This window comes from Triturus cristatus, chromosome 2_2 (genome assembly GCF_964204655.1).
Source record: "Triturus cristatus chromosome 2_2, aTriCri1.1, whole genome shotgun sequence".
Classification (NCBI taxonomy): Eukaryota; Metazoa; Chordata; class Amphibia; order Caudata; family Salamandridae; genus Triturus; species Triturus cristatus.
This window is the reverse complement of record NC_140582.1, coordinates 292203632-292230537: the sequence shown is the minus strand read 5'-3', so window position 1 is coordinate 292230537 and position 26906 is coordinate 292203632. Positions and strand designations below refer to the sequence as shown.

The window sequence follows — 26906 nt, the reverse complement described above, 5'->3', positions numbered from 1 at the left end:
ATTAGCACTGTTGTTCAGTGCTAAAGTGCATGTGCTCTCTATGGTAAATTTGGTAAGATTGGTCTACACCTGTTTAGCATATTTAATTTACATGTAAGTCCCTTATATAGTGGTATCCCATATACCCAGGGCCTGTAAATGTAATGCTACCGGTGGACTTGCAGCACTGCTTGTGCCACCCACCAAGGTAGCCTTTCAAACCTGTCTCAAGCCTCTGCCACTGCAGGGCCTGCGCGTGGAGTTTACTGCCACTGTGACGTGGCACATGAAGTGGTTGCCACGTCTACAACTCCCCTTTTACTACATATGTCACCCCTAAGGTAGGCCCTAGCTAGGTCTATGGGCAGGGTGCGTTGTGTAGGTAAAAGGTAGGACTAGTGCCTTAACTGTGTGGCATGTCCTGGTAGTGACAAAGAGCCTATTTGGTTTCTCACTGCTGTGAGGCTGCCCTCTCATAGGAATGCATTAGGGATTCCCTGATAGGTGCTTCAGTGGTAATTCCCAATCTGAGAGGAGTGGCATGATCAAGTTTGGTATGTTTGGAATAGTAGTGATAAATTCGGCGTACTGGTGAAAGCAGATTTATTATTACTATTTTAGAAATACCACTTTTAGAACTGGGCATTTTTGTGTGCTGTTTCTTTGTGCCTGCCTGATGTGTATTGACCGTCTGGTTCTGACTAACAGGGGGAGAGGGGATGTGCCTTCCTTCCAGCCAGTCCCTGGGGGGTTCAGTTGTGTTCTGCCCTTCCTGGGTGACTCAGTGCTAGGCTGAATAGGCCTGGTCTGCATTTGAAGTGCTGGGAGGAGTAGCACCTGCACTTGAATAGGGCTGTGCCTGCCTTCCACGATGATGGCTTAGCACCCCTGTGGTGTGTCTGGAGCCAGGGCTTACACTTTGAATGGGGAGTGTTGTGCACTGTTAATTATATTTTTAAGTGCCCCCAGAACTGGTTTAAACTGGGCTCAGGGCCCTGTGCCAGGGCAGAACAAAGACTGTTGGTACTATAAATACTGAGGCTGTGACCCCATGTCTAGAGCTTGCTTGGAACTGGGAGAACTGAGGAGAACACACTGCGGGGACTGTAGTGTGCCAGGAGGAACCGCCACTTGGGACTGACCTGCTGGGTGGCTGAAAGGACTTCCACTCTGCTGAGTGACTCTGTGTGCTGGCCTGCCTGTGCCCAGCTCTGCCCAGTGGGACTTTTTTGAGAATTAGTGCTCGGCTGAGCGCTTTACCTTTATTGCCCTTTAATCAAATGCGTGGTGAGCGCGCTACTTCTGATGCCCTGAAGTGCTCTTGGGTGCAATAGCGCATGCAGCCCTACCCTGCCTGCGGGTTCTTTTTATTATTAGTAGCGTGAGTGGAGTGCTGCGGGGTGCTTCCCTCGTCACTTTCGGCACCTAGAGGCGAAGCGCTGCAGCTTGCAGAATTCGTGCAGCGCTGTTGTGGTGAGGCACCAGCGAGTGCTTTGGCCAGCATGTGAGGAGCGCTGTGTGCAGACTGACAGGCACTCCCTCCCTTCCGTGGCCAGAAACCACAGGGGAGTCTGAAAACCGTCTGATGTTTTCTCTTACCTCGGGCGAGGAGTGTTGCAGGGCGCGGAGTCCCTGCTAAGCAACCACCGAGGGAGCCACGCCGGAAGATTTCCCCTTGCAGAATTCAACTCTACCTTGGGGGCCAGGCCCGACCATGATAAGAAGCCGGAGCCTCATGGGCTTCCACCAGCCACACCTGGTGAGTAAGGTCGTCGGAAGTGGGCCTGGCTGCCCCCCCTTACCCCCACATCCATGCCAGTAGTTGGGCCCATGTCAGTGGTCCGTTGTGGACCTTTGAGGAGCGTTGTTTTCTTGGGTCATGCTTCGTACAACCGGAGTGGTGTTACCGCCCTCATTGTACTTTGCGTGGCTGCCCCTGGCCTATCCTGGCCACGTTTGGAGCTGATTGGGAAGCCTCATGCTGGGGGGTAGTCAAGTGAACTGCTGCATTCCCTGTTGTATGCAGGCACGTGGCCTATGGGGTAGACACAGTGTTATGCTCAAAAGCGGCAGAGGGTTCACCTGGGCAGCAACTGGTGTTTACCGTGCTGACCAAGAGACAGAGGTATTTCTTGTTCTAGAATCTACCTAATGGTGACCTAACGTTGTGGGCCTAACTGTTTTAGTCAGGAGCTGCATGATAGTTTGCAGTAGTGATTGTTCATACAATGTTGGCATAGCCTATGCAACCCATGAGTGTGTACTTAGTGCACAGTTGGCATGATGTTCCTATAATGTGTGCAACTTACAAGTGTGAATTATAATGCACTACTGACGGCGTATGTATAACGTATGGTGCTAAGTGCAATCCTACCAGTAGCTACTGGTCCGTAACTGTAATATTTATGACAGTGGCCCGATTGGCCTAAGTGATTTATGTAATCCCTGTGAAGTCATGATGAGTGCCAGTGGCACAGTGTAATATATGTGATTGGGTTCTAATGTGTTTTTATGGATAAAACAAAGGCTATTTTTATATAACCTTGTGTGGAGTTTCTTTTGTGGTGTGCCTAGTGTGTTGCTACTGTGTGAGTGTGTTTTGCAAATGCTTTGCACATTGCCTCTGCGATAAGCCTGACTGCTCTGCCAAGCTACCAAGGGGTGAGCAGGGGTTATCTTGCAAGCAGAAACCCCATTTCTAACAGACACCCTCTTCTTTCATTGGTTGCTCTCACTGTTCCCATGCACCAATACATCATTGCAGTCAGATTTCAATATTTGAGGATATTGTATTACCCCAGTTTCAAGCAAAGTCCCACTTTGTTAACATTAGTCCTAATGTGTTAAACACCTGTCCACATTGCAAGCCTGTGCACCCGACCCAACGGTCCAATGTAAATTAAGGAGGGGGTAGATAGGGTCTAACAGCCAGAACTGCTGACTTTGGAACTGGGGAACCAGGAAATGCTTAAGGCAGCCACTATATCCTCTCCCCACACAAGTAAGAGGAGCGGAGAGGGGTAAGAAAACAATGTAGGGTTGAGGGCAGGAGTTGCATTTTAGCTGGTGGCACCAGGGTGTGACAGTGAACACACGTGGTGGCATTTGGGACCTTACCCATGGGAAAGAGAACTACTACCAAGCAATGGTATTCCACCCACTCCCCAGCATGGCCGTTTTCTGGAGTACAAAGCCACTGCATTTAAAAAAAAACCACAACTTTGCAAAGCTAGCAATATTTTTTTTTAACTTGTAAAGTTGTGTTCCATCAGAATTTGTAACATCGAAGAGCCCTACAATTTATAACCCCTTTTTATACACATCCTATGAAAATTTAAACTTTCATACCTGATGCATTGTTACACACTTCCTGCAGCTCTTATACCTGGAAAATGTAGATAGCAGTTAGATGTACAGAAAAATGTTGAAAATGCTTGCAAAATAGGAATATCCTCAAAGTTATGAGTGTGTTGGTGTTCACCTCATTTGCATTGTATTTCTCTAATCTCTCCTCTGACACTCCAATTGAAATGGGCAATATTGCTATTTATGTTCAAAACTATGTGGCCTATTAACAAACTGCATTTTGTAGTACGTGAAGTAGTGGTACATTAGTACTGCTCATGAAATACAAAAGGCTATTCACTAACCTACGTGCTGAGACCTCCACCTCCTCTACTCCTTACTTTTCTGTGAGCAATTCTCCACCAGGCATGCAGAGATCTACTCACATGTAGGACTACGTTTTTATGGGAAGGGTTGGAAAATGCGGAAAATTTACACCTAAATGGGAGGGGTTTATGAAAGCATAAGGAGGGGTTTAGGAAGGGACATGCAAATACAAATATCCACCCACATAAAAATAAGCCATTGCTATTCACAAACTGTACTTCTACATTTATCGCAGCCAAAAAAGTTCCTAAACAGTAGTAAATGTACTCCAGTTCATGCTTGGAGCAAGTCCAACACCACAAATGGCCACTTACAGGTATTGCATCGCAGTCCATCGAAGGCAGGTACCTCAATAACACCCTATCAAAACTATGGGTCTCATTACGATGGCAGTCTGACGAGCGTCCTACCGCCATCATTTCGGGCAAGGAATCAGCAGTCCCGACAGCCCAATTACGATACAAACGCCGTACAGGTGGTCGTAAAAATGCCTTTTACTATTGCTTCTTGCACAGTGGCCGAGGAAAAGAGCCGCTGCACAAACCACAATAGTAAAACGCATTTTGAAAACATTCATGCACCATTGCCAGGCACCATGTGGTGCCTGGCCCAAGGTGCATGGATGTTTGGGGGGGGGCACCACATGTACCCCCCCTGGCCATTTAGCTTTGGCCCACAGGTGACGGGGCCCAGCTGGGGGCCCCCAAAGTCTCTTTCCGGGAGCCTCATGAAAAGGCTGTCAGAAACTGACATCCTAATCCCTTCGGTGGTGCCGCCACAGGCACTGCCTCAATTGGAAGGATTAGGCTACGTCACCACCCCGACGGACTCCTTGAGCCTGTCGGAGGCAGCGGTCTTTCCACGCACCCAAACTGCTCCGACCGCCGGTATTGAAATCCTGCGGTACAACTGATACCCTGGATGTCGGGCAGATCGCCACCGAGGGCCTGTCGGTGGCGGTCTGCCCGACATCTTAATGAAGCCCTAAGTTACCTAAATAACATGATTCTGACATTTTAAATAAATTTATATTTCTCCTACGTGAAATATGTATATATACATAAATAAATAATCATCATATTATTATACAATTTAAAAATGAACTTTTTAAAATTTAACTTAAACATTCAAACTTTAAAAATATGTTTTAATCATTTAGAATAATTCTATACATACTTTTTAATAAATGTTAATACATGTTAGATTAAAACAAAATGTTACTGTTGGTACGATTGTTTAAAATTATTCTTTAGGAGATATTATTTAAACATTGGATAAATATATTGGGATTAATCAATTCTTTAATATACAATCATTGTGCTGTAGCATTTTATTTTATTAGTTCAAGGTATGAAATAAATATGTGTATTCATTCACATTCATATTTTATATTTCAATATTTTAAATTAGTGTTTAAAGAGTAATAAACTTTCATATTTTTCCCAATGCCTTGCCAAGGGAGTGGGGGAGATATCCGCCACCATGGCTGAAGTCTCCATCTATGTGTGAAAAATTTAGAGTAATAACTTTCCTGTCATGAATCCAAGTCAACACAGTGGTGAAAGGTATAATCTCCAACTCGCCATACAGCATAAAATCATTCCACTTCTACAAATCGATCACTGGGTGAAGCTGACAAAAGTCATTGTCATGGCATCCTAGAAGTCCTACATCACAATCTATGTTGGTCTCTTTAAGAAAAGCAGCCTCACGCTATTAATGCTACTAAGCCAGGTACGCAAACTGTGCCTAAACCTCTGCAAATGCATACATATAAAACACCCTGAAAATTCAACCTTTCAGTAGAAGCCAAGAACAAATTCAAGATTCTCTGGATAGTTCAAAAGTCCATTTCGTTAAGAGGCCTTAAATACCTAAAGAAACTGACTGTGTATTACAACGCAGCCGGAAGCTTCTGAGTATCATCTACCCAGATGATTCATCAGTGATCATTCAAGAGGCTAAAATATTGCCAGATATTCATGGAAGCTCAGGATCACAGGCAATAGAATGACTTTAAACTCTCCCTGAGATTTAAAGCCAACCAACCAAGCAACTAAGAAGGAATTAGATTTTGGAAATACAGTAATGTGATCTTGATTTCTTGTAGGCTTATTGTTAACGTGGTTTGAACTTGAATCGTTTGCTTCTGTTTTGAAATGCCTGGATGATTACTGCAAAATCACTTTATGTTTAACATTACTCTTGGAAGTACCTAAACCTTTTTCATTTCTTTGGGTGATACATTTCAGAAGGATTTAGAAAAACAAAACCTTGTTGACAGACTTTGGACTTTCCATGACCAAATAGTTATTCATTTATTTGTTTTTTTAGAGAAAATGCCAAACACGATCACTGAAAGAACAGATACAGTAGTGGGGCGTTGCGGGTACCTGGACATGGCACAAATAGGGTATTTATTCTCTGAGTGGGGAGATTAATTGATGAATGCATCTGTACAATGCGAGATGGGAGAGTGGTTCAGGGAAATCCAAGGATAATTCTGGTGTGAAACATACTTGATATTGTAATTAGTCATTCTTTTTTGTAGGTAGAGTGACAACACAGGAAAGAGGGCATCAATACTGACAACTTCCTCTTGTGAAGATGTTGAGTAGGCCTGTCTCTCTGCATCTTCTTTGAAGGATTAAGGTGATTTTTATCTAATGTGCAGTTTTTTTCTTGGTGAAGAGAAACTTTTCTTTTAAGGATAGTGGTGCCAGCGTCCTCTACCATGATATTATCCTTGGAAGCATGTGAGCTGCTGTTTAGGAAAGATGTAGTGGTGATGGAATTATCATGATTCTCAGCAGTTCCACGTCACAGCAGGAGCTCTCATTTATCACCCGAACGCCTCCCTTATTTTTAATGCTTGACATAGAATAGAGAGTACACAGTCAGGGTGACAAATTCTCTCTACCTCCAGCTCCTCATTTACACATTGATGATTCCTCGCCTCCTGTAAACCGATTTAGTGTTGCAGTTACTCAGGCCTACATTGCATCTGTCCTAATGATGATCCTATTATTCGGATAAGGATTGAAATACCTTTCACAGCATCTACAGACCCAGCTTACGTTGATTTATTGTATATCTTACGGCTGGATCTCTGCAAATGCAATTGTGACACAAACAGTGTACTGTCTTGTCACATGTGTTACACCTTTGCCTGAGCACTTCCCTCACTCTATTCACTTCACTTGGTTCACATCGCTCTGCAGTACTTGGTTTTGGAATTTTATTTATAGATGGACTTTGAGAAGGTAACTTCTTCAGCTGGACTAACCTGGTCCCTGTAACCTGCCCACGCTCCATCGCGGTCAGCCTGACATCATGACTTTTCCCTGGTCTAGCATGACCAGATGACTGCGAATGGCACTTTGTGCATTTAGGCGCTATAACTACCTAAAATGTTGAAACTGCATATCTCCAATCACCTGATTATTTTGTTGCCGTTCTGGTATCATTTTATTTATTAAAACGTACTCTGTCTTACTGAATTGGTTTGGGATTTTTCTCTGGTTGTGTTTTCACTTTATTACTGTTTGAGTGCTGCATAAATACTTTACACTTTGCCTTTACCCGACTGCGTTTGTGAAAAGTTACCACAGGGTTAAACACAGGTTAATTTTGTGACTTTTGTGGTTGTTGCCTAAAAGGGTCTTCCGGCCACCTCAACCAATAACCCAATTTCTTACACAGGGCAGTCTAAAGGGTTGTAGATTTCATAGAAATCAAGAAAAGAGTGCAGAGAGATTAGTGGTCAAGGAAAGTATGTAGTCCAACATTCCAGGTGGCCACTGTTGTTTTGAACATCTTGAAGTGAACTTGAGTGGCATCTGGAGGTTCCCCTACTCAAGTCAGCGAAGAATGAGGCCCTGAATGCTCTGCCATGGAAACATGATTTGACTTTCTATATGTAGAAGAATGAGACAAAATGAAATGGTGGAGTATCAGACATAGGGCTCTTTAGCCACCCATTATCTAAAATGGGTGTATGAGATGTTTCTCAGTGGTGGGGTTATGCAAGCTTGTGACGTGCAAATTCAGTCATAAAGGATGCTTTATGGCATGTGCCTAGAACTAGTCTTTTAGACAGATAGTGTGCCTCCACAAATGTAGCTTAGAATGGTATATGATGCCTCAATTCCAACCATGGTTGTACAAATATCTTAGCACGAAGATGGACGATACTTTCTTGTTGGCAAGAAGTTCCACAATACTGCATTTTCAGCAACACGGTAACAGGGGCTCATTGAAATGCACTAATGAGCAGCATAATCCAGAGCACCCATGGATCATCCATTTGTTCTTAAGATTTAACATATTTGTTTTGTACACTTCCAACTGTTCAGGTTATTTACCCCACCTCGAAAAAATGGATCTCTGCTTTTAATTTGTTCCATTACAGTAGTCTCCTGGATAAAGACAGCTGGATTATAGTACATTCCAGAATTCAAAATCTAGTAATTTTCTCATACTTTTAACCATCTTCGGCTGTACACTACCTTTTGTATAGACAAGGCCACTGGAATTGTGCAATTAGGCAGCGATTTTCACATAATTATAGATTTGCTGCATTTGCCACATAACCCATCATCTGCTGCATAATCTGCAGATGTTAACAACAAAAATTGTTTCTAGCTCAAACGGATCAAAAGTTACTTAAAGCATCGCAACAGGGTTTCACGCAGTGGAAGGCCCAAAAGGTGAACTGATTATCTTTCAGTCGCTTATCTCTGTATTTGGTTGTTTAACTGGTACTAATGAGGAGAAACCTTTGCCTAGACAGTATAACCTTGCGTAAAAATGACAAAATAAGTATTACTATAAAAATATGTGCCACATTAAACCGTATAATTTCCATCTATTTCCACATAATTTAGTCAACACTGCCACATAATTTGATGCTCCCCTACTGCATAATTCCAGTGGCCCCGATTATAGACAGCAAAAATGTATATCTATAGAGAGTGTATTGCAAAGTGCAATATGATGTAGCCCAGAGATGGCAAAGAAAAACAGCACTATATGATTCCTAACCCTTTTTGTCAATCCATGTTAAATTTAGGTTCTGGAAATATGCCAAAATGCATTACACGAATTGAATCTTACTGTTTTTACCTTGTTCCAATGTTTTAATAAATTAAGGATTTGCATGTTAAATGTAAATAATAAAAGGACTTTAATCATCAAGAACTGAAAACCATATTTCTCACTGAAATAAATCAATATATGTATTTAAATCTCTGACCTCTATATATAACAAGATAATCCCTTTAGACAAGCACACCATGGGATAAAGAACTGTGAGTAAATACAATGATGCATTTTATATGTATGTGATGGTGATAATCAGAAGCAAAATCACTTTTTTTTTTCAGGAGCATCAAAAGTACCGCCACAAATTGTGAGCTTCCAAGAGTCGATAGGGTTGAATTCTGGGATAGAATACAGGCCTATATGTTCAGCTACTGGACATCCTCTTCCTGCCCTTGAAGAATTTAAGCTTGTGAAACAAGATGGAACTCTGCTCCAAGTGAGTGTGCGTCTTTTAGGCAGTATGCCAAGTCACGAAGGACAGAGGCACCTGGTCTAATGGATGCTGATCTTTTTAGACACTGAATAAATATTAGCGTCCTATCTTGTGGGTAATGGTTAGTAATCAAGCATGCTACTGAATAGTGTTTAGCGTAGAGAATGGACCACAATTGCACTTCCTTTATGTATTCGAAAAACTTTGACTTGCGCTAATTCATATTCCAAGGCTCATTTTATGCCATTTGAGGTAAAATGAGAACCAAGAGGGACCAGCACTAGTCTTTAGAAGGGCCGAAGACATTAGAATGTAGTCATAGAGCTAGACGATTCATGCTTTTCCAGGTGTGTACTTACAAGCAGAACATTTTACTGGAAATACAGACTTACCCCCTGCACTCTATATTGCTTCCCACGACCCATGCACTCTGTCTACTCCCCTCACCCCTCCCTCCATGTTGCTTGTGCTTCCCTACCGTTCTTGTTGCTTCTGACCCCTCACCCTCTGTGTTGATTCCCCCCGCCCAGCTTAGAAAGAAAAAAAAAATTGTGCTACTTTTTTTTATTTACTGATCCAAATAGGATTGGTAAATAATAATAATAACAAAGTGCCAGCTTCCTTGTGAAGGAGCACACCTGTGTGGTGTGCGCATGTACAAAATGATGCTGTCGGCCATGCAATACACCTTTTTTCTATAGTCTTTAGCCGTGCTGCACAGCATCGTCGATGCTGTAGAGCATTGCTAAAAACCATTGGTAAAGCCAAAAGTTCCCAAAGGCGCGGCTGATTGATTTTGCCAATGCTTGTTTTATTTTGTGGTTGTTTTTTTTACAGTGCTCCTTTTCTAAGAGACGATAAGGTGCATTGATATAAAACACTTAAAAAACAGGAGATTCATCATAAAATGCAACCATTATCCCAATAGAGGACTTGGGAAGGATAAAATCGAAAAGACTCCTACATAGCTGGGAAGTAATAGCGAATAACAACAAAGTGAATGAAGGAATGCTTGAATTGATTTCAGCCACTGGCGATCACTCAGGTTGCATTCCAGTCCATTGTTTTTCACCCATTACACTACCATAGACGGAGACCTGCCATATGCAAATTAGTCTTGTTCCTGCTCCATAAGGAACAATCAGGCCCGAACTGCCAGGCCAGGTACCCTCCTGACAGAAACATATGGAACCTCAGCCTATTTTTGGCCCTCGAATGCCTCATTAGGTTAATTCCAGTTAGATGAATTAAAGAATAAATTGGTACAATAAGGGTATATGGGCATGCCTTTTGGCTGCATAGTAAAAGAGGCACAGTGAGTCCCTCACTCTCCTGGGCCTGGTTTTACTGAATGTGCTGGTGGCGCCCATTGCGACAGTCTTTTTCGGTGTCCCACACTCCCAATGACCTCCTTCTCCAGGCATTTCCTCACTATCACGATCAATGCCCCTCATCTCTCCATAGCCCCTCTCTGAAGTGCATTTCATTTTTTCATAGCGCTACTCATTGTTCACTCACACTCAGTTCTGTGATCTGCATGGTACATGTTCTTTGCAGCAGGCAAATTAACCTTCTGCGCTACTTTATGATGAGTCAAACTGCCACTAGACAAAACTTTGATCTCATTCCAGCAGGAATATTTTTTATTCTTTTTAACTCATAACTTGCTTTAATTTGTTTATGATTATTGTGTTAGAATGGCATTTAGATTGTCTTTTAAACTATTCAATAAATAAAGCTGTCACCTTACCAGAAATAAGGTGTACCTCATGATTGATGGGTTTTTGTGTTTTGTTTTTTAATTCTTTAGAGATTTAAGACGCTATTAATGACTACAAAAGTAACTGTTACTGAGCTTTATTTTAATTTACTCGTAGGCTGCGAAAGTCACAGAAAGAGAGAGCCGTGTGGTAGCAGAATTCAAGGTGCCCACCGTTCTGCCGCGGGATACTGGCATCTGGATCTGCCGAGTGGAAACGGTGGCTGGAATGGCGGAAGGGATTAAGAGCGTCTATGTTAAAAGTATATTTGTTTAAATGGTTGCTTCCTGTAGCTGTTTCTTTCTGTATCCCCCCTTTCCCCTCCCTAAACCCCTCCTATTTAGTAATAGCTATTCTCTATTTTCCAGCCCCTGGCCCCTCCCCAAATGTACTACTAAGTAGTAAACTTACATGTGTGAGGATCGCCCCATAGTAAAAAACTATAGAAAAGGTGGAGATTTCACCTGTAGGCTTGTGAACTGCATTTTGGAAAAATGAAGTAGTACTACTTTACGTACTACAAAATGCAGTTTATGAATTAGGCCCAATGTGCTAGTTTGTTTATTTTTTCAGTTAAATGTTGTGTGAATTCAACATTTTTCTTCCATTATGATAAGGGAATTGACTTCCCCACACTTATATTCCAATACTGCTTTGCAACGGTGCGAATAAGCAGTGTGCCACGCACCTCGGCCTCAGGAATCAACACCACCCAATGTGACACAAATTTAAGTAGGACAGAGGACATGCCAAAGCAGTGTTTGAAGCAAGGGTGTAGCTTCCATTTGTGCAGTAGGAGCAGTGATACTATTGCTGTATTGCACAGCTCAAACAGGGGCCAGGGTGCCCATTTCTTTCCTTGCTCTAGCGCCCACGCCACTGGTTTGAAGGTTGGATGCGGGATGGCCTCTATGCTCTGGAGGAGGAATACCTCTGTGCATGTTTTACCACACCCAAGGAAATCCATTAAGTTGCTCTTGTCACCCCTTTCTCGACTGTATGGTACCCATTTAATTTCATCAATATATTAATGAGTGGGTTGTGCTACACCAGCCCTTGTTGAGGACGCCATTTTGCCTCGCTAATAGCCTCAATGTTTACCACATTCATGGAAATCCATTGAGCGCTGCTCTAGGTACCTCTCTCTATTTGCATGCGGGACTCATCCCTCCTCCTTAAAATTCATGAGTGGACTCTACCACTTAAAGTGTGATGCAGGGGTTCTGCTTTGTGCACATCTTGCCCCTATAGTTACGGTCCATCCTGCCTTGTCAGTATTCATAATTTACCAATGTTGTGCATTGCACAAGGGGAACATTTCTCTTTCTTAAATAAATTAAGCTGCACAAAGGAATAGATCCATTATTTACACACTGCATAGGTTCCCTTCAGCATCATACCCTCCAAAGCCTTGGCATACTAGTGTTAGTCTTAGTGGCTCATCTCATTAATGTGACAAAACAACCTGCTAACATGAGCTAAGAGGTATTCAAATTTAAATTGATGAGAGTTTGAACCAAGTGTGATTTGTAGGTTAACCAATGACTATGTAAATAATTTCCATTTAGATCGATTGTATGTGGATATGTTCAGGGGTTTAAGTGTGGCTTAAAAACACGTAGGCTAAAAATCTGGGCTTAGCAGAGTGTGCCGCCTGACTGATATTTTGCTGCTTCTGTCATTGCATCCAGGTATATAATACAATAAGTAACATCACACCTACAGCAAGCCAGGACTTTTGGCTTTGTCAATGGTTCTTAGTAGTATAAGATAAGTAAGCAACAACTATGGCTACGTTGTATATGATATTGAAAATGCTTCAGTGCTGAAATGATGAGACTGTGAAAGAACTATAACGAGATTCTTTGAAGTTAAATCACAGGCAGAGAAGGGTGATACTGCTACAGAGTTTAAATGTCTTTTCACCCTGACGGTGAGAGTAAAATTGGAGAGCCCAATAGAGCCCTGTCTCAGTGCCTGCTTTTTAGAACTGCCGGTGCTGACCTCCGTCAGGATCCGGCCCAATTAAAGCACTGGATACATGATAATCTGGTACTGATCTAGTCCTCCTGAACCTGTGTTAGGGAGTCCTGCTTGAGAAACACACTCACGAATAGGAGATGCTGTGATTCGGATTTTACCCTTGCCGTGGATAAAAATCATGCATTTTTAATCATGCCCTTATTTATGTGTCGAATTTGAAGATGTCACGATATTTAGCAATACAACGACGCACTATTGTTACTGTTGATAAATTTGTCAAAAAAGGCACCAAGGTATCCAATAGTTCAACGATATATGTAGCACAATGCTAGGGTCTCACACAGGAAACCAACTATTCCATGTTATTGTAAAAAATGTGTCGACGCGTTTCAGTCACTGCGGTTTGAAGCAACTTTCACCTTTTTTTCTAGCTCCTCCTATGCCGCAGGTTCGACCAAATGTGAATGGCAGCGGGCCTTACCACCTTACCATCGATGTCAATGCTGAGCCACACACAGGGGATGGGCCAATTGTAGCAATCAAACTTATTTACAAACCTGCAAAAACTTCACAATCCTGGCTGTACAAAGATGGTAAGAGCCAAGAATAGATGTGCAGTTCTCACTAGTGAAAGCCTTTCATACCTTCTTTTTGTTTCTAACCAGAATATGAACACAGACCCAGCAAAGGGAAACCTCCTGCGATTGAGCATTACTCAAACTCTCCAATGTCCTCTCGTCAGATTTTGCACCACAGCAGCTTCTACCAAGAACGCCATTGTAATCACTCAAGTTGAAGTCTAGAGTTGTGTGCTAACAGTGCTATGAGCACCATGAAATCTGACCTCTAAACAAGCATACTTCAGAGTCCAAACAGTGAAAATATTAAAAACGTACAGGCCTAGATTTGCATTGTTCATGTAAACGAACCCTGTGTCAAAATGGGGCTTGGGGGGGCATCCGATGGGGAAGGTATGACCCCTCCTTATCTCTGCCCGGGTGATTTGGGGCAGGTGGCGGGGTGTAGTAGGGAGGGTGGTTTGAAGATATTTAAAGGACGGTTTTTGGGATGTCGGACACTATTTTGTCATTAGGTGACCCAGCGGCTGGCAGCCCAGAAATGGGGGTTCCAGAATATGATTTTTGGCTTACCCTAAATCTCCTTGTTTTAAGGTTCAGAGAGATAGTAGCTGTGTGGGAAGGTTTTTGAGGAAGTGGGTGCACAGAAAACATGGGGACTTAGGATGTTGTTGCTGTTGAGCAGGTGTTGGGCTGGCAGTTTGCCCAAAGGTCTTCAGGGGTTGAAGCGATTGTATTGCTACTGGGTTGGGTGAGGCAGTTTGTAGAGGGTGGGAGTAATAGTATACTTGCAGAAGGCAAGAAGTTAAGGTTCATAGTTGAATTAAATAAGGTTGGGTCAGCTTGTAGACTACAAATGTAGTTACAGCTATTCGAGGTGAGGGGAATTGTGGGGAGGAGGCCAATTAAGGGTGGAGGGTAGGACATGTTCGGGGGGATTTATGTATAGTGAGGAAGTTAGTTTTGTAAGGGAAATGTAATCCACGTAAATGTGTAATATCACAGTAATCACACATCTAACGAGCAGACATGTCACACAATATTCCATTTGCCCCTTGTTTCTGCCTGATTTCATTTGGTGTTAGGATTTTGCATAAAGCTAGATAACACCTTTTTAGTTAATTGGCTTTGCGTCAAATCATAGAGATCTTTGCAAGCCCCACTCCCTATTACTCCGCCTTCGCATACATTACTGCCATAGATGTAATTTAAGGCTCGTCGGCGGTGGCAGCTTGAGAGATTTCAAAGGCAATGCTAGAAATAGAAATAAAACGGAGCTCTGTTGAGTTATTTTTGCTCAGTTGTTCCCCACTTTGCTTGCCCTTTTCCAGACTCACAACTACTTTATGTGATTTGTTACATCACCGACCAAAGAGAGCTATTATGCCAGCTACCCTCCACTTCTTGAAACGAGACACATTCCATGTGCTGCATGTGGTCATAACAAACTTCACAGTGCTTATATAACCTTATACCTTGAGCTGGAATACGGAGTTCTTAACCAGGAACATTTCTAATCTTATTTGCAAACAGTGTAGTTTGGGTGATTCCGGTCCCACTTCATCCTGAGGAGGCCAAGTCTGGAGGCGAAACGCGTCGACCCTTACCATCTAGGCAACTAGTCGGTCGGATGCAGGCTACTGGCTGAGTATGCCGTAGCCACACACCCCTCCTTCTTCTCCTGATGCCAGATCTCGGCAGGATCTCGGCAGCTGACGTCAGACACGGGATGCCAGCAGAGGCCGGGAACAGCTGAGCACCGCGAAGGGACGCGCACAAAGCCACGGCCGGGAGCTGGGAGCAGAGCGAGAGCCGGTGTGCTTTTTACTCGCTGTTGGGTCCCGCTCCTTTAAGACCAGTGCAATGTGCTTTCCCTGTTGTTGTGGATCTTCGCCTTGCTAGCACTATATCGGCACCATATTGGTACAGCGCGGCTTAACAGGCAGCCTCCACGTTTCTCGGAGCCTTCCTGTTTCTTGTTCATGTTTCTTGGAGCCGCGGGGAGTGACTGCCTGTGGGAGAACTAGACTCACCTCTTCTCTGCTTGTGCTTTGGTATTTCCCCATCTGGAGCCAGGACTACGGCTATCAGGCTGAGAGAGGAGAATTGAAGTTTTGCGGCTTTTTTGTCCTCTATGCCATTGGGACCACCAGGTTTCTCTCCAAGAGGGGTAAGTGCACGTGCTTTTCTTACCTGCCGGCGTATGGGGATTCCCTATACTACTTGGTTGAGGGTCGCTGGGGGTGTCCCATGTGCTCATTTTGGCTACCTTGTTACGGGGTCTGCTTGACAACTTCATTATGCAAAATCTCACTAAAGGCACTGTAGCAGCCCACTTCGACTCCCCAAGCCTGGGTCAAAGGGTGAAAAACGTGTCGGTCAGGCTGTTGCTCGGGCAAACGGCGCAGCGGCTCTTAGAAAAGATCTGGGCCCGCACACTGAAAACGTTGAGATGGCAGGTCCGGAGTCTGGCAAACAAGACCACCTTGGAGGTGCTTCTGTGGACTTGGATTCCAACATCAGCCCTCTCTATATTGCCTCTTCCAGGGCAGGTACCTCCAAGTCATCAGATCTGGCTAAAGACAACAACGCTGGTCCATTCAGCTGGGGAAACCAAGGCCCTTAAAAAGTATTCTTTATTTTTCAAAGCCAAACCCAGACTATCATCTGCAGAGGCGAAGGGGACAAGGAGCGTGTTTCCTCTAGTCAACAACCCTACAGACCTTAATAAAGATGGATGTCCCAGGGATGGCAGCCACTCTCCTCCTCAATCTCCTCCTCTGCTTCTGCCTTCTTCTGGGGGGAGCCCATCTGAACTATCCGCTCCCGTTGACGCTGGCTTGACCGTTCTAGCTGAAACTATATCCTCTGACCCACTAAAGACAACGACGCTGGTCTATTTAGCTGGGGAAACCAAGGACGTTAAAAAGTTTCCTTTATTTTTTAAAGCCAAACCCGGACTATCATCTGCGGATGGCAGCCACTCTCCTCCTCAATCATCTCCTCTGCTTCTGCCTTCTTCTGGGTGGAGCCCATCTGAACTATCCAGTCCCGTTGACGCTGGCTTGACCGTTATAGCTGAATCTATATCCTCTGACCCACTGGCTTCGCAGTCTGAAGTTGGGCCGGAATTGACCCAGGGCAACTCCTCCCAGGATAATAAACCCTTCTCTATGCAATGGGCTGCTAAGAGCCTCCTTAATTTGATTCTGGATGAGATTCGAGATCTGAAAGCCTCTCAATCGGCGGAAATTGCTGCAATCCACGTTCGCCTACCTAAAATTGAAGAAAACATGGCTCAGGTCCCGGCACGTCTTCTTGAGGCAGAGACTAGGATTTCGCAATTGGAGTACCAAGTTTCAAGTATGAATAATAAAGTTGACGCCTTTCAGAGCCAAAAAACGGCATTGGAGTTCAAACTGGAGGAATTGGAGAATCATTCTAGATGCTCCAATCTTCGCATTCTTGGTATTCCGGCGGGCCTCGAGGGCCAGCAGACACCTCAATGGGTCGACTCGTTTATTAAAACAAATGTCCTCCTGGAGTTTAATGGTGATCTGACTCTTATGCGAGCCCATCGGGTGCCAGCACATCTTCCTCCCAATGCTAAATTTCCGCGGACAATCCTGGTTAATTGTGGGGATTTCAGGGTCAAGGAACAAATTCTAGCCAAGGCCATAAAGCAGCGACAGTTTACTTCGTCGGAGGTCACACTTTGTCGTATCTTGCCGGACATGTCGGCTTCCGCAGCCAAAAGGCGGAAACAGTTAATTAAAATGTTACATCTGTTTAAGGCACAGGGGGCACAGGCAATGATTGCCCAACAGAGCAAACTAAAAGTGCTTGTCAAAGGCAGATTCCTTGTATTTTGCAATGTCCCGGAAGCTCAGGAATTACTGCAACAAATTTCTTTGGATAAGTCCGAATGGCATGCAGATTTCAAAATGTTAATGTAATGTCAAAATGTTAATGTAATGAGTTTACAAATGTTTTCAATTCCTTGTTTTTGGCTTCTTATCCTGACGTCTCTTCCCTTCCAGGCATATCCTCTTAGGCAGCCTTTTTTTAGGCTGCTACTGCTTTTTTCTTTCTTTTTTTTCTTCTTTCTTTCCTGCTTTTTCTTTTATTGAAGGGGGGGGTAGGTAGACCGGTAGCACTTGGCACCAAGTCATAGTGCCAGTTAAGGGGGGGAGGGACAGCCTGTCAGGTGTGAGCAGGGACGGTGGCCTGTTCACCGTGGCTTTGGGGGGAGGGTGGGGTCACGGGGGTGGTAGAGGGAGCATGAGTGAAAAAAGAAATCCATTTTTAAAATTCAGACTCATCCATTTATTATCAATAAACTCATATTTGGCTAGGCCTTGGATGGGGTTATTGATTGATGCCGTAGTTCTCCAGAACACTTTTGTCTATATTGCTAGGCTGTCTGGATTATATCTTGCCGTCTGCTAATAGATAAAAAGGAAATTTTGAAAGTGGTCTCCTTCAATGTTAATGGTTTTAACAATAAAAAGAAGCTGCGGGCCATTGAGGCGTGGATTAAGACAGAAAATCCAGCTGCCATTCTAATACAAGAGACTCATCAACCGGCTAGGAAATTAGTAGATTTCCAAATGTTTAGGTCCTGGGCAGCTTACAGGGGCTTCTCCTCCTCTTCGGCGTCTCATCGTGGCACGGCGAACTTCCTGGGTAAAAAACTTCAGGCTGAGGTAGTTAATTTTGCAAGCAATCAGAGCGGAAGGTGGTGCTGGGCTACCTGCAATCTCGGGAACAGACTTCTAACTTTGGCCAGTATATATGCCCCAGTAGAGGATAATCCTATGCCATACGAAGATTTTTTTCAATCTTTAATTCAATTACCTGGCGAATTGATCATAGGGGGAGATTTCAATTTTTTAATGAACCCTAAAATTGATTTCTCAGCTATATAAAAAAACAGCTAAAACCGAAAACTTTAAAAGTTTTCAAAATTATGGCAAGACCCTGGACATATCTGATCCATGGATGGCAGTATTTACAACTAAGATTGCCTATACCTGTTTTTTAGGGTAGATTTCGCACTTCTTCACGCATTGATGTTTTCCTCATCTCCAGGAGACTGGTTTTTAATCAGCAGAGAATCCTCCTGAATGGATATTCGGATCATGCGATGGTCATTCTGAAGTTAGAGTTAGGTAAATATATCACGATTCCTAAAAGATGGATGTTAAATAGGCAATATCTATTAGAAGTAAGCTGGGTGCTTTTTGTTAAAACGGAGATAAAGGAGTTTCTTGAGCCAAATCATGGCTCAGCACCACCGCATGTGGTTTGGGACTCACTCAAAGCATATGTACGGGGTCTAGCCATCGGAAAAAATGCCGACAATTCAAGGAAAGTGAAGGAGGAAAAGCAAATTTTACAGCAGAAAGTGCAAAGGTCTTTTGATATCCTTCTTAGTAGCCCCTCGGCTTTTAACCAACCGCAATTTGATAAGGCTAAACGAAATCTTAGCGAAAAATATTATGTTAAAAATGAATCCTTTTATCAGCACCATAGGCAAAAGGTCTATGAGTAGAGCAACTATACCGGGAGGTTTCTCGCGTGGCAGGCCAGGGAGCAGGCAGTAATCAATCAGATAAGCGCACTGAGATGTCCTATATTTGTTCTGATGACCCGGGAGTCATAGGGGATATAATGTCACAACATTATAGGAAAATATATGACCAACAACAGCCTATTGACAGGGCATCTTTGGGAGACTTCCTTCAGAGATATGAAATGCCCGTACTTTCAGATGATGAAAAATGAGTATGGCGCGTCCTTTCACGAAAGAAGAACTGGGGATGTTATTAAAAATCTCCCGAATGGCAAAGCCTGTGGCCCGGACGGTCTCCCGGCTGAATTTTTTTAAACCTTTTCGAGCGCCATTTTGTATTATCTTTTGTTGATTGCTAACTCAATTTTAGAGGATGGTTTACTACCATTTTCATTTAGAAAAGGGAATATAGTTAGTTTTTAAAAAAAAAGGAATGGATTGTGAAGACCCGAATTCTTATCGCCCCATCATGCTTTTAAATTCTGATTATAAAATTATTACTAAACTGTTAGCCAACCGATTTAATGTAATTGCCTCGCACCTGATCATCCTGATCAAAATGGTTTTATCGCAGGGAGGCAGCTTGGGACCAATATGCACTATCTGGCTGAAAGACTTTATTATTTTGAGACTCGGAAGTTACCAGCTCTGGTACTCCTATTAGATGCCGAGAAGGCATTTGACCTGGTTGTCTGGGAGACTTTATTTTTTATTCTGTTAAATTTTGGCATACCTCCCAAAATTACGGGGCTGATTCAGAAATTATACTTGAATGCAGGAGCCAACATTATCATCAATGCCTCGGAGGGAGTCATTGTTAAACGGGGGATTAGACAAGGCTGCCCACTGTCTCCGGTGTTATTCACCTTTTTAGGTCGAGGACTACCGGTCTGCCGAAGGCAGAACCGGAAGTCGGAGATTTAATGTTTCCTAGAGTGGCTATTTAGCCCGCCTCTCTTTTTGCTTCACCTCCATTGGCTGGCTTCCTAAACGGAGGCCAGCCATTGGAGGAGAGAGCCGTCCCTCCAAATAGGCTCCGTCTTTTTCAGATTCGGGGGCGTGTTCCTTGCTGTTCTTTCCACTTTTTAGCCACGCCCTTTTTGAACAGCAGGAACACGCCCCGAATCCGAAAAAGTTTGGAAGCTCCCATCCGCCATTTTTTATCTATCGTCTGGCCGTGAGGATCTTCTTGCTGTTGCTCTCGCGCGCTGCCCGCCTGCGTCCTCCTCCCTGCCCTGCACACCAGGTTTTCACGCTGTGCTTGTTTTTCCTCCTTTGTGCGAGCCATCCGATAGACCCTAACGGCTCGAATTACGAACTTCGTAAGGATCACGCACTTTGCTTGTGACAGAGGAATGAAGCCATTGTCTTGGAGACGCTCCGAGGTTTTTTTTTAACCTTCTGTAACTGATGTTATCAGCAGGGCCCTAGGACGAGTTTCGAAGCTTCCATCCACCATATGTTTAATATGCACGCGCCACTTTTCACGGTGTTGCCTACCCCACCACCACCGCCCCTCGCTCCTTGTTTGATTTGTTTGATAAGCCAGGCATGTTCCAGCAACCGGGATTCCATTCAGCCCCTTCACTGCTAGAGAGAGGGGCTGCCCAGCACGATGTCAGCGTCGACCCGAGAGGTGCGTTTGAAACCGAAAGGACTGCTCCGCTCCTTCTCCGTGCAGCTTCACCAGGAGCCTAGTGTCCCGAAGACTGGAGGAGCCCCCGGCCTGTGCCAGCCTCGCCTCTTCGACCCCAGGTAACGCTCGCGGCTGTGTATGCCTCCCGCGTGCATTGTTGTTAGCTGATCGCAAGAGCGTGGCACAGGCTTTGCTAACATTGACTAATGATGCTGGTTTAAAATGGTGACTGGTCCACTACACATAAGGAGCCTTGCAGCTCGCTCTGCAGATTTTTTGTTTATTTTCTTTGTAAAATTTTTTAAATACCGGAAACTCAACCCGAAGATATTGCAGCGCTTTGGCTAAACAAACACCGTCAAACCGGAGGCTGCCGTGCTAGTTATGCTTTCATTATTGTGTCTATTTCCCTGCTCCTCTACCCACTCTCTCTGCTCTCACTCTCCCCTCCCTTCTACCTCTCCCACATAGTCACCGGGCTCCTGCTTCCACATCGGGTACTAACCTGCACGTATTTCTATTGAGGTTACCAGTGCTATTGTGTGACAGCCAACAGTACTGAAACTCGTTTGTGCAGAATGGAGTTTCAAGTTGTCGGGCAATTGTAATGTCTATGGTCATGCGAGCGGCCCGTGGTTTTACATTAAGCAAGGTGCATGAATACAGATAATGCTCAAAACGCCGGCATACAAACAAAAGGTTTAACTGCGTTTAGCTTTAAAATGTGACTTGCGCTGTTTTTTGTCTCTATTTTCGCTTTGATTGAAATTGCTGGGACTAAAGCATCGATGCCCCATTGAGTTGTAAGATTAGAGATGATTTTATGTGCAGGGGCAGGAGATACTCTTTTATGCTTGATAGTAAAACAATTCGGGGGGCATCATTAAAACCTAGACTGGTGTTAAAGAAATATGCATCCCCCCTTTTTTTTGGGAGTGGGGGCCGGCTAAACTAATTGCCTATCGTCTACTACACATTACGAGGCACTGAAGTGCATGCCCTGCGGGTTGTACGCTACTTCTTGGAAGCCTTATATTAGTGACTGAACACGTGTAGTTTGTTGGTGGTAATTTCGTTTACATTCTGAACCATTCCTATGTAATTAAGCAAAAGACCTCATTTCTGTTTTAAGTGTAAGTGCAATATTTAAAATAAAGCTACGCCCTTATTTACGTTAATTTAACTTCATATTATACAAACATGCCACTTTATAAACATGTCACTGTTATTTTTGCAATCATTTTTGTAGTTTAATGATGTACTGACATGCTTGCACAAGGAAATATTGTGAACTAGCTGTTTAACCTCTTCCCCAAATGATGTCCACAACCCGCCGTATTGGCCCATCTGTGAGATTGCAGTCCATGCTACGGGCAGACACTTTAACAGACAGACAGACCCCTGCAGATCAAGCCTCTGAGAAGCAGGCTGTCCTGTTTGGGATTGCAATATTCAGAACTATAGCCACTGTTGAAATTTTGCTAAGGATTCATAACAGTTTTGTCTCCCAGCCTGCTGTCAGACAATTTATGTGAGGATGGCCATGCCCTGCTGTGTAGTCCCTCACAAATAGGAAAAAGAGTGGATTTTAATCTCGAACTATAAAACAGTACTTCATCATGTGCTGAAAGCTGGCAACCAAAAACTTAAAACACGCATGGTTTCTATTGTTTCAATGGCTCCTCTTTACTCTCGCAGGACTAGCTCCTGACCTGTACTCGCCCCCTCCAATATAAGTAAGTACATGACATACACCACAAAATGACATAATAATGCCGATGCCAAAAGAGGCTTGCTGAGGCTGATTCCATCCAGGGCCGGACTGGGAACCAAAACCGGCCCTGGCAAAGTGCTCGTGTACTCATTTTAACAACATTTAACAGATTAAAAGGACAACTTTGTAGAGATTTGAATCTGTTACCTGCGTTTCTCGTCAGCGAGTGCTTAGCTCGCTGAGCTACCTAATTTGGTAGTCCAGGCTGCTTCCTTCAGGGAGCCCAGGTGTAGAAGCCACTTACATTCATTAAGGGGGTCCTTCTGCTTGCTGCCTGTTTCTAGTTACAGCCTGCAGATCTTATCTGTGATTTGTGTTTAAATGTGAGCTCTCGCGACAAAGTTGTAAACCTGATTGATTTGCCGACTTTGAGACACGCCCGTGCCCCCAGGCCTGTATCTCCTGGCCCCGGGCCTCTGCAGACAGTTCACAGGGGCGCCTTTGTCTCCCAACAATAGCCACAGAAGGAGCCCCCGTGGGGGGCAAACAACCCGAAACGTAATATAGTTGTCTGGCGGCGGGGCTTGGCGGCCGCACTTCCGACCACAAGATGGAAATGTGAGCACGTACCGGGTGATGTCACTTAGTGAGGTGCCCCCCCCCCCTTTCTTGACTCCTTGAGTGGTGCAGAAGTGGGGTGTCTGACTCTGGACCTGTGGGCTACTGTGGGGGCAGTGTGCAGGCTTCAACTGCTAATCCCGGGTTCCCAGCCAACGTAGATCCTATCTGATCCTGGCTGCTACTGACGCTCAGTGTCTCGCCTTTGTTCTTGCGCACCTCTTTGACTGAACACTCCCGGCCCTGTGGGTGTAAGGTACTCCAAGGAATTCTTCAGCTTTTGATACGGAGTCCGCCGTGTTTTATTACCCTGATAAAGTGATGCAGGGAGACGGAGCACCGGTTGTGTTTCCTGTGTCATCTGTGACACCGTCAACCTCCTGGTGTGGCCCTAGCGGGCACCCTGCAAATTGACTGTTGTTATATAGTGCCTCACTTATGTTTCAAAGCACTGTAAGCAATAGCTGTTGTCATTACACCGTTTAATATTGCCCAATTGGGCCTCGGACACATCACATGCTAGCTGAATTCGCAGGAGTTCAAACTCCTGACCCGGGCCAGTTAATAGTTGTGACGTACGTCAGATCTCTGGGGCCAGCAGCGCTGCATTCTGGGATTCACCTGGGGACGTACGGGCCTAGGAGCCGCAGAGGGCGAAGAGCTGAAGGTGGGTTGAACTTGTAATGCTGTAATACCCTCCTTTCGAGTTCACTGGCAAGTGGAAGTATCTACAGCTAATTTAACCCCCTTTAATTAACGAAACCCTTTAAAGGACTACTAGTTAATTGAGCCCACGGACACGATGTAAATATTGCCAGAAGATTCAAGCCTATGGTATTTTCCGGTGGGAATGACGTCACACGTATATTGCTGTTTTATGCTTTTAACGTAAATTATGGTGGAACTATTCTAAATTGTGCTTGAGAATCATAACGCAACGCCGCTGCTATAAATAACTAACTGCGGTATTGCCTGCGTCCTTCCATCTTCAACACAGTATTCATAGTTTAATCGATGCACTCTACAACTGGATCTATGGTAGCGGTGACATTTGAAGTAGCAAAAAGTAAATATGTGTCAAATTTTGAGGTTACTGTGTGGCTCTGTGCGTGTGTGTGTGTGGCTCTGTATGTGTTGGTGGCTCTCTGTGTGTGTGGCTCAGTATGTGTAAGTCTGTGTATGTCTGTGTGGTTCTATGTGTGTAGCTGTGCGTGTGTATGGCTCAGTGTATGTGTAGCTCAATAAGTGCATAGGTGCCTCTGTGTGTGTATAGATGGCTCAGTACCTTTATGTGGCTAGCTCGGTATGTGTGTTAAGTGACTCTATGTCTCTGGCTAGCTCTGTATGTGTAAGTCAGTGGCTCGGTATGTGGATGTCTATAGCTCTGAATATTTGTGTGGATAGCTCTCTATCTGTGTCTGGCTGACTCTGTATGTGTGGCTCCGTATGTATGTCTGGGTGATACACTTTGTATGTGTGTGGCTCTGTGTGGGTGGTTCTGTATGTGTGTGGGGTTGGCTCTCTCACTACGTCACTCTCTCTCCCTAACACTCTCTCTCTCACTACCTCACTATCTCTCACTACCTCACTATCTCTCACTATACTACACTCTGTCTCACTAACTCTCTACCTCACTCTCTAACTCGCTACTCAACTCTCTCTTTCTCACAGCAACACAATATCACTACCACAGTAACTATCTCTCACTCACTACTTAAAACCTTCACTCTCACTCACTACCTCACTCTCTATTTCAATACCTCACTCTCTCTATCTCACTACCTCACTCTCTCTCTGCTAATGCAATAGGTATCACATATGCAAAAAAAAGCTAATGCCAATAGAAATGACAATGCCATTTATTTAGGGATACAAAAATGATAAAAAAATAATGAGCAATACCAATAGCTCTACCTATAATATTGCCGAGACCATTGCATTGTAAATGCTTGTTTATTGAGCCATTCGGAATAGTGTGGATATTCATCCTCCTCTACCAACTATGGGAAAATTTAAATTATACGCCGACGATATCATGCTCATAATAAAGCCTGAGAAGGAGGTGCAAGCAATAGCTTTTGAGATTTTCGAGCAATTTGAGTCGCATGGCGGTTATAAAATCAATTTTTTAAAAACTGAAATACTACATTGTGGCTGTAAGCCTGCGGATTTACATCTCAACATTCTTCCTTGTCTAAATACAACACCGAAAAGATATCTGGGTGTTTATTTTACGGATCGAATTCTGAATTATATGATTTACATTTTGCTCCACTTCTGCGAAAAGTTCAGGACTTATTCCTTCAATGGAATTCTCTTCCATTAACCATTATAGGCAGGGTCGCATTGATTAAAATGTCTGTTTTTCAGTTATTTAATTTCCTATTTTACGCGACTCCCTGTGTTTTAACGAGCTCTTTCTTTGCTAAATTAGAGTCTATGTTTACATCTTTTCTCTGGGGCAAGAAGGTCCCCCGAATTGCACTTAGCACTTTATATGAGGAGCTAGAAAATGGTGGATTAGCTCTCCCTAACCTTAGGGATTTTTATTTTGCATATTTTGCACAATATGTGTCAAGGTTTAAGCCAGAACTACAAATGGGTCTATTTATCAATTATTTTGTGAACCTAATTTGTAAAGAGAATCAGATTCACTGCCCACTAAAAATCGTAAAATCTCCTAAACTATTACGTTATAAGTGTATGCAGTGGATATCTATAAAGGTCAGGCTTTTTATAGAAAATATTTAATCCCCGTAATCAACTCCGTTATCCGGCCTCATTTGATTATCTGAGATTAGAGATTCGCCTGCAATTACACAAAAATAGGCCAAGGCTGGCTTTGGAATAATCTCCGATTTCTTAAGTAATGATAGATGGCTGAATACAGCTGAAATGTCTCATTTAATTGCGAATTATTTCCTTCTTCTTGGGTCATATAAAATTTGAGTAAACTCGATTTGGTTCAGATCATCGAACGGAAATACTTAGTATATGAATTACTAGACAAAACTACATTTAAGAAACCCCGGGAATGGAAACAGCGTTTAGCCTCTATCAAGGGCATGGATCTTGTGGAGAAAGCAATAACCAAATGGGGAAAACATGAGGAGTTGGAAATCACAGCGAGTATGTGGTCAGTAGTAAATAATCTCAACTTTAGTATGTAAAGGGGCGCTAATTGGCCTAGGATGTTATTCTTTAGCAAATGGCTATTATATAGAACCCCGCTTTTTTTATCTAAGGCTTATCCCAACCAATCTGGACAGTGCTTTTGTTGTCTTAACCATCCTTCAGCCAATTGGACACATATCATATCACAATGCCCCTTGATCCAGGGGTCCGGGAATGACATTTCCTGCTATTTGGAAGCCGAATGCTTAATTACAATAGATTTGAATATTTGGATGAAAGTGTTTGGCTATGACCCTGCTCTAAATCTTTCTGACAAGGCGATCAAGTTATTATATATTGCAATGGCAGTCGCTAGATCACTTTTGCTTCAAAGATGGCGATCGGATCTTATACCAACCATAGGTTGAATGGGTTTCTTAAAATGAAGCAGGTAAAAAAAGTGAACGAATCTATGCATTGCGAATTGGGGGGCTTAAGAAGTTGGAGTCTATTTCGATTAAATTCTTAAAATTGAGCCTATATTTCAGGAGGTATTGTCAGCATGTTCGAATCTTATTTATAGCAATATTAGCACTTTAATGTACTATACAACACTTTAGATTTTATTGCTACATAGCTGTATTGGTTGATATAGGATGAAATATTATTCTCGGCATACTTTTTGATTTCTCTGTATACATTTAAGGTCCCGAAGGTTCAATCAATTGTTTAGTTTGGGTT

The 26906-nt window shown here is 43.5% G+C and overlaps 1 protein-coding gene across 1 annotated transcript in view; it reads left to right on the top strand.

Annotated features, from left to right (window-relative positions):
* Nucleotides 1-26906, top strand: part of TEK (TEK receptor tyrosine kinase) — a 542264-nt gene that overhangs the window by 273097 nt on the left and 242261 nt on the right. Inside the window, exons 8-10 of the mRNA XM_085641331.1 lie at nucleotides 9036-9190; nucleotides 11065-11209; nucleotides 13362-13523. Coding sequence (XP_085497457.1) covers nucleotides 9036-9190; nucleotides 11065-11209; nucleotides 13362-13523 — 462 coding nt within the window. The remainder of the gene's footprint in view (nucleotides 1-9035; nucleotides 9191-11064; nucleotides 11210-13361; nucleotides 13524-26906) is intronic.